This window comes from Pinus tabuliformis, chromosome 9 (genome assembly GCF_031772625.1).
Source record: "Pinus tabuliformis cultivar Carrire ecotype Pingquan chromosome 9, CPIR1, whole genome shotgun sequence".
NCBI lineage: Eukaryota > Viridiplantae > Streptophyta > Pinopsida > Pinales > Pinaceae > Pinus > Pinus tabuliformis.
Genome location: NC_142307.1, coordinates 1890209692 through 1890218448, shown reverse-complemented (window position 1 = coordinate 1890218448; position 8757 = coordinate 1890209692). Strand labels below are relative to the sequence as shown.

General features: G+C 37.1%; 1 protein-coding gene and 1 long non-coding RNA gene across 2 annotated transcripts; both read left to right on the top strand.

Annotated features, from left to right (window-relative positions):
• Positions 1-2103: 2103 nt before the first annotated feature.
• LOC149156492 (uncharacterized) lies at positions 2104-2439 on the top strand. Its single transcript, XR_016263359.1, has 2 exons — positions 2104-2223; positions 2405-2439. It is a non-coding gene; the product is annotated as an uncharacterized LOC149156492 (long non-coding RNA).
• A 1703-nt stretch (positions 2440-4142) lies between these two features.
• On the top strand, positions 4143-5888 carry LOC149156491 (galactinol synthase 4-like). The gene is made up of 4 exons (XM_089444255.1): positions 4143-4549; positions 4754-5074; positions 5165-5299; positions 5413-5888. Exons 1-4 carry the CDS (start codon positions 4220-4222, stop codon positions 5665-5667), a joined length of 1041 nt encoding a protein of 346 aa, XP_089300381.1. The 5' UTR covers positions 4143-4219; the 3' UTR covers positions 5668-5888.
• Positions 5889-8757: the final 2869 nt, after the last annotated feature.

Here is an 8757-nt window from a genome sequence, read left to right as displayed (position 1 = left end):
AACATTGTAGATGCCTTCCATGTGATTACAGATTAATTCTGAGTTTGTCAGCACTGTTATGTTATTCACCCCATTGTGTTTTGCCTCTTTTAAACCTGCAACAAGTGTAATGTAGTATGCTTCGTTATTGGTTGTCTTTCCCTGCACTTCCCATATTCTATAAATCACATGATTTTTTGCCCATTGTGAAGGACAATTTTTAAAGATGCTGGACCCGGATTGGGGCGGCATGATACTTCAATGCATAGTGTCCACTTTTCCACCATTCCGTGGGCTTAGAAGCACTGCATAGTGACAACAACAAAATAGATTCATGTTAGAATACTTTAACATGACAAAATATCCTGATTGAAATTGATTATTTTCATGCTACCTCAAGTCTGAATGCACATCCTTGAAAAATAACAGAAAATACCATATCAGTGATAAGACTTAGAGGATGCACATCCTCAGCATCAGCAAGTGTCAGAGACACCTACACCTAACTTTCCTAATGTGTCTCGGTGGTACAACCATATCAGTGCCCTACTGGCTTCGAGGTACTGTTTTCTTACGATATACAGATGTTAACAGTCAGAATTTGGATTTGCTTAGTGAGATTTATTATCTTTTTAAATGAAAACACACTTGTTTTTGGTAAAATTGAAAATTTCTTATTTAGAAGATACACATATTACATGCAAGAGAAGGCTTGTAGGCGTGTCCTATTTAACTTTCTAACATTCTATTCCTTTAAGCAAAGGTAACTGCAACTATATTTATTGTTTATAACGTTTTCATTATATTCTGGGAATGCCAGCACTAATTAAGATTTTCTTTTAGATTTCTCATAGCCCTTTTCCGTCTTCCAGTGGATTCTCTTTAGAAATCGTTGCTTTTACCAAATTCATTTGACTCTGGTATTCTCACCCTTGTCATTTTTCTTCCCTCTCTGTGAGAAAGAGTGAAGAAAGAGCTTTTTCCATGATTTGGGATATATTCTTAGCCTCACTGCAGAAAAACACCTCTATATCTATAAATTACAAAACCTCACTCAAGGTAATGTAACTGGCTTTTAGAGAGGAAAACTTAGCAATGGGGATAGCTTTATTATAGATATTCCTTCTGGGTAGAGTGGCCCAAATCTCATCTTTGTGAAACTGCTTAGCTCAGGGATGGGCCAATTTCCTGAAACTGTTTACAGCAACAATGGGCAAATTTCCTTCAAATTACCGAACTAGTTTTGAAATGTAAAATATTAGAGAAGCTATTTGGCCAGCTGCAATTGCAGGTTGGAGAGTTGTCCTTCAAATGTTTTTTTTTAAAATTGTTTCCTTCTTTTATTTTAATTTTATAGTTTATTAAAGTTGGTTTTGTTCATGTAAAAATTATCCAAGCCACGTTAATGGCTGGATGGAAGGTTGTTTACTAGGATGGTATTCCACCAAACAATTCCTTACATCGTACAGTGATGGATCTGGAAACCCTCTCGATGAAGGTGTGTTTTTGAAAAGTTGATATTGATGGCAGCTGTGTCCTTAGAAGTTAGTAGGAAATTTAAAGTTGTTTGAGCTACAACTTCATGCCCCTTAACCTGCTTTTTCTCTCTTTTCTTTGTATCCATTCTGCATCCACATTGACATGAAAGTGCAAGCATTTCAGGCTGGTAATGATCTGATAAAAATACTTTTAAGTTGAATTATAAATTTCTTACTGGGATTAATGTGTTTAGTACTATATAATCCATCAATAAAAGGCACGTCCAGGCCCTTGTAGACCAGGACCTACAGTATCAAACTATGAATTCTATTCTCTGTTTTGATTTTGGGAGGTCTTTGGCTACTTCACAATCTTATTTTTTATGTTCTATGCTAATCCATAAATGAATATCTGTTTATTAGTTGTAAATAATTTTTGTTATTTTTTAGTTAACACAAAGAATGAAACTTTGGTTCTGTTAGACCTACTTATTTCTAACTTCTCATTGACAATTATTTAGATTACACTTATAACCTATCATGAGTTATTTAGGATTATAGTGGCACATTTGACTTTATGATCTAGAAAATTTACATCTTATTTCATGGTCATGTACTGAGAATTTAATGACTTGTTGTCAGTGTCCTCCTAAAGATGAGGAAGATGATGATGACTTGGACCTCTTTGGTGAGGAGACCGAGGACGAAAAGAAGGCAGCAGCAGAACGAGAAGCATCTAAAAAAGCATCAAGCAAAAAGAAAGAAAGTGAGCATCTATTTGTTTACTTGGACCTTGTTTCTTGAACCATTTTTATAAATGTCTAGATGCATTTGGCTTATCCGACTGAAAATTATGTGCCTTCAGGCCCATCTATTGATGTGGCTGTATCTGTGTTTACAAAGTTATCCGTTGACGTGGTTGTATCGACTGTTTACAACATTAACAGGTGGAAAGTCTTCTGTGCTCATTATCTAAACTTAATACCAAGCTATCTTTATTGATTGTGATAATTCCATATACATGAATGAATAGGGAATAAGGTGGGTTTCTGCAGGATACCCTGTTCTGATATTTTTGTTAACAATTTATATCTACAGATAAAAGGTTATGGGTTCCAAGCACTCCGGTGTTCTCCAGCTTGGTGTTTTGGTTAAAATCCATGCCTATGAATTTTATCTCCTTCAGCAGTCTTTCTTGATTGCAACAGCTCCTGATATCGAGAAAATCTTAAATAACTACTGATATCGATTTAAAACCTGGAGAAATCTTTAATCACGCCTGCTAAACTAGAGTAATGAATTTTCGGATCACCGAGAACCTTTAGATATTCAACTTCGAAATTTTAAGCGCGCTCAGAGGGAGAAAACGAGGTTGCAGAGGCAAGAAAATGTTTAGATGCAAAATTTAAATGTTGTTTCTAATGCATTCTCGTATCTAAAATTATCTGTGCTGAGCATGTCATATGGTAAAACAATTTTCATATAACAGTGAACTAATCAGGGGGCGCCCGAAAATGAAGGCACGGCGTTGATGAAACCATGGCGTTTGTTTATGGGTTTCAGCCCATCTCATTCTGCCCACTTCACTCCCAAATCCTAAGAAGAACCCACCGTTGAATAAGTGTAGAAATGATTGAATAGAAGATGAAAGGCGGAATAAGTGCCAGATTTCGCAGCAGACAAATAGCAGACTTGTCAAATGTCCAAAGTCTTATGGAATTTTAGATTGCAGAGAAATACCTGTGATCGCAGAGGAGTCGTAGAGCAAGTAGCAGAGGACATGCGAAGCAGGATGCAGTGGTTGTTAGCAACGGATGCGCAGAGCAGGTTGCAGAGCCATCGGCGTTCGAAAATCAATTTTAATGAAATGGGCGCGAGGGAAGAGTTTCATTTGAAAATGGATCCCGTGCGCTGACGTGGATAGCGGGAACGGAGGGACGCGGGCCCTCGTTGGTGGGTCCCGGATATGTCACCGGAAACGCGAGGTCGCCCGCCGGAGTGTTTATGTATGCCATCCCAAGTTTGCACCACATACATAGCTGGCAAAGGCATTTATGACACAATATATGGCTGGTTAGCCCTTGCCGTAACTTACGTCCCCTACCGGGTTCACACTCACCAGAACAGAACGGAGCCGAGCGGTTACGTTAACGCCGTTAGTTACGCGTTTAAAAGGGAAGGTCTTGTCGACGGCCACTGAAATATTGACAGCGGAGTAAATACTTTGCGAATATTGTGTCCGGCAAGCAGGTTACGTAGCAGTTTCATCTCTATAAAATTAGAAATCAACCAAAATTGCGCTCGCTCACCCAACTCAAAAATCTGATTCGACCGACCGTTGCTTTTCCTCAACTTCCAGGAACGGTTGTCTCTCTTTGTGTGTGTCGCGGTCCACGGATGATTACCTGTCAACTTGTCCCCAACTTTCCCTTCATTCCAACCTTTTTTCAACACGATGGACTTTTCCAATCTAACTTCCAACGATCATGACTAACCTTTTCCAATTCTAAAAATTGATCATATACAGCGGACTCCGCAGAAATCGACAGGTGAATAATACCTGTCGGTTTTCTATTTGCTACAACGCATTGGATATTATTGTTTTAAACATGCTTTATCTCTTACAGTCGCCCGGGCCTATAAAGGCATGCTCCTCTGACTGCCCAAACATACAAACTACACTAGTGTACTCGTGTTATGCAAATTGGCCCTTCATATTTACAAGAGATTCTTGACTTTCAGTATACTCTCTTCTTCTCACAATGAATCCAGAATTTCCTCTTGCAGATCAGCTCTTCAGGGAAAGGGGAACGACAGCCACGAAGATGTGTAGAGCGTACGTGACTTTCTTGGCTGGATGTGGCGACTACGTGAAAGGTGTTATAGGTCTTGCAAAGGGTCTTCGCAAGGTGAAGAGCGCATATCCCCTTGTCGTTGCTGTTTTGCCCGATGTTCCAGACGATCATCGCCTGCAATTGCAACGTCAAGGTTGTATTATTCGCGAGATTCAGCCCATCGAACCCCCCGAGAATCAAGTACAATTCGCAATGGCTTACTATGTCCTCAATTACTCTAAACTCCGTATTTGGGAGGTATTTTTTTTTCTGCAACTCTCCCCCCCGAGAATCAAGTACAATTCGCAATGGCTTACTATGTCCTCAATTACTCTAAACTCCGTATTTGGGAGGTATTTTTTTTTCTGCAACTCTCGATAAATAAATAGATTTTAGCAATACTATCTTTCCTAAACACGTGCACATAGTTACTGAGAAACTTGTTTTGGGACTGTGGGGCAGTTTGAGGAGTACAGCAAGATGGTATATCTGGATGCAGACATCCAGGTCTTTGACAGCATCGACAATCTATTTGACATGCGGGATGGATATTTCTATGCGGTTATGGACTGCTTCTGTGAGAAGACATGGAGCCACACTTCGCAGTACAAGATCGGATACTGCCAACAGTGCCCAGAGAAGGTGTCATGGCCCATGGATTTAGGGAAGCCACCTTCTCCATACTTCAACGCTGGAATGTTCGTGTTTGAGCCCAATCACCTGACCTTCAAATGCCTTTTAGAAACTCTCATGAAGACTGTGCCAACGCCCTTCGCAGAACAGGTCTGAATCTGTTAATGATTCTAAGATGATGACATTCTTTTTTTCTTCATTAGATCTGATTTTGATTAAATTGTGGTAAACGTTTTGTAGGATTTCTTGAACATGTTTTTTGAGAAGATATACAAGCCCATTCCGTTGGTGTACAATTTGGTTCTGGCCATGCTATGGCGACATCCCCAAAATGTGGACTTGGAGACTGTCAAAGTTGTTCACTATTGTGCAGCTGTAAGCTTCTGTTTTTAGCCAAAGTTTGTGCAAATGCATTAGATACACGCAATATCATGTAAAATATGAGATAGATCGCTGTTCTAACCATGAAGGGTTATGTGGATGTGCAGGGATCGAAGCCGTGGAGGTTTAGTGGGAAGCAAGAAAATATGGAGAGGGAAGATATAAAGATGTTGGTGCAGAAATGGTGGGACATATACAATGACCCCTCTCTCGATCACTTGGGATCGGAAGATACTACGATTCCAGATCCAATTCCAGAGTCGGACGGAAAATTAAATGATCTGCACCAAGTGGCTAACGATTCATTTCTTTCTGCGATGCCAACGTCCCCCAAGTTGATGCCTGCTCCGCCTGCAGCTTAAGAGATTTCCAATTTGCTAAAAGTTGTATGCACTGTGGGTATATTGTAATCCACCGGCGGAGATGCTGACGATACTTTATATAGGAAAGAGAATAGTGTGTCTAGTGAGGATGAAGATGTTGATGTAAAGCGATTCAATTAATATTTGTAAATATAGAAATGTCTATTTGATCCAATAAATATCTGTAAATATCAAGTGGATGTAAATTGATTCAATTGATATTTGTAAATATACAATGGCTATTTGATCCCATTAATATTTGTAAATATCCAAGTGCCTATTTGTATTAGTTGGTGCGCCCTCCTGTTCAGGACCTGATTTCAATGTTGTTTTTTGTTTGTTTGTTTTGTTTTTTCTTTTAATTCAATGTAAAATCAATTAATTAGTGATGTAAAGAAGCATAACGATATTATGTTACTGTCAAGTGATATTTAGTGACGGTGTGGGTTATTTGTTTGGCCTGTGCGGCAATTTTTTTGGCCTATACCAAAGTTCAATATCGGATTTTGGAAATGTTTTGGGGCTGACATCGGTCCGCGGCCATCACAACGGGCAGCGAAACGCGGGGCCATACCTCAGCCTCTGTCTTTTGAGTGGAGGTCATATTAAATATGATGAGTTTCCCGTATGGCCGATAAATTTGTTGTATTGAGGGCTATACATTTTCAGGCAGGAGCATAAGCAATAAAAACATTGTTGCTGTGATTTTTTTTTAACATTGTTCAAATCTGATATGTCAACTGCATTGAAAAATATGGTACGAGATTTCGATAGGTTGCGATAAAAACCATGGTACGAGCTTTCAAAACTATTTCAGTAGCTTTAATCACCGAAATTTAATAGAAATTTAGATGGTACGAGCTTCGAATACATTTAAAAAAAAACTTTGATTACATATTAAAAGCATGATTTAATACATATTAACATAGTCATTTTACATATCGAGACATGTGGTGATTTCTTTTACATAGTCGTTTACATGAATTCGCCTTCTAGGTCTAGATCCAGTCTCTTTTATTAAAAACCGAGTGGCGTCATTCGTCCATTTTGTTGTCTGTGTATTTGCTTATGCGGAGTTGTTTGTGCGCTGCCTGTTTTCAACGACTATCTGCAACAACAACAACAACAAAAAAAAAAAGAATTACAAAAAAGTGGTTGCTTTAGTTCAAAAAGAAGGTCGTCAAATCTGGAGTCATCCATTCTTGAGCTGGCTACTATTATCATTTTCCCTCAGTTATTTTCCTGTCTTTTATTTATTCTACTTTTCAGAGGACAGTTTTAGTGTCATGTTCGTCTCTCTCGTTACTGTTATTATTTCGAGAGGGTTATGATAGGTAGAACATGCAAAGGGAATTAAAAAAAAAGAAAATGGTTAATTGTAGATATCAAGAGAGCTTTGTAGTATTATAACACAAAGGGTGTTTTAAGACAATATTTAAGATAATTTATGGCTAAATTGTATTAATTTGAGACAATATATAAAGGCACTATATAACACAAGTATTATTGTCTCTTAGGAGACAATTTCATTATTGTTTTAACATATTGTCTCTATAAAGATAATATATAACACAAGCATTATTGTCTAACTTCATTTTTGTCTTTCTAAAGACAATAATTTGGATTAGAAACAGATTGTCTTTATAAAGACATTATGTCTTTAATCCTAACTATTGTCTCTCTAGAGACAATAAAAAATTATATTTAAAGATAATGCAATAAAAATTATATTTAAAGATAATACAATATCTCTATTGTCTTGTCGATATAAAATAAGGAATACAAAAAAATATCTAACCATTGAAATGAATCAATAAAAAATATTTAATTAAAATAAACTACAATATTATTGATTAATTCATGTGACGACACAGTGGAATCCAACCACCAACCTCCTAGGCAGGTGCTCTTCCATTAAGTTAGCACCATAAAAGAATTATGTGAAGAGTTAATGGCACACTACATGTTGAGCGGTGCATTTCATGTACTGGTCATTGAGATTGCTACAAATAATGATAGTAAAAGAGGTCAATCTAAAAATTGATATAGCATCAAGAGTCATCCCAAAAAATTCTGAAAGAAAATTGAAATTCTAAAAGCAAGTTCAAAACAAAAACATGTTTTCAAAGTCATGAGGAACTACAATGAGAAAATTTATGTTCCCACCTTTATCCAAACCTTAAAATTGACTCACAAATAATATGTTATATAAATTGCTACACTCAAGCCATACTTCTTGGTACAAAAGGAAATCTCTATAGGAAATTAAAGAGGGGCCTCTAGTCCTGAAAATTCGGGAAGCATCTATTGTGGGCTATTAAGTGTAGAATGCAACCTAAAGTAATATGATCTATATTTATGATAGAAACAAAATGTGCAATGAAGAAATAATAGAAAAAAAACATGTGTATCATATACAAAGTGACTGGAGAAACAAAATGTATCGACATTTGTCAGATTGGATTTATGCACTTGGTAGAAATAAAATCCTTAATGAAAGGAGAAGAGAAAAGAAAAGGTATAGTGTAATCATATACAAAGTGATTGGAAAGCACATCAAAACAAAATGCACTATCATTTTGCAGAATTAACATGTATTATTCATCAACAGAATTTTAGGTGAACGATCAAACTAACCAGGCTCCGATCAAGGGAAACATAATGATATTCCCACAAATGAAAATTATAAACAAAACTTGAACTTCTCTAAAACATTATCCTTACTGTATACCTCAATAGCTCTCGAGCATGTGTCTTCCAAACCTTCTACTGGGTATTGAGGATCATCTCGGCCTGCCAATATAGGATGTCACAACTTGAGTAGTTCTTTAGAAGGTAAACCTTCGACACACTCCATACATGCTTCCATCACACAGTTAAAAGGCATGCAAATAATAATCTTGCATTAACATAATAAATCCAATGAACATACCATTGAGGATCAAGAGCAGAGGAGGTGCAATGGATGGAACTGAAAATGGAGCATCATAATTATCTACACTATTTTGTCCCAAATCTGATTCATAGAGTTTTTAAGAAGCATCAACATTTGGAAAAATGCACAATGGTTTCATAAGCAACTAGACAAAG

Excerpts from the sequence above, each read along its gene's own strand:
- LOC149156491 (XM_089444255.1), top strand. The coding sequence starts at position 4,220 with ATGAATCCAGAATTTCCTCTTGCAGATCAGCTCTTCAGGGAAAGGGGA. Across the intron at positions 4,550-4,753 it reads CTAAACTCCGTATTTGGGAG|TTTGAGGAGTACAGCAAGAT; the intron begins GTATTTTTTTTT and ends ACTGTGGGGCAG. Across the intron at positions 5,300-5,412 it reads TTGTTCACTATTGTGCAGCT|GGATCGAAGCCGTGGAGGTT; the intron begins GTAAGCTTCTGT and ends GTGGATGTGCAG.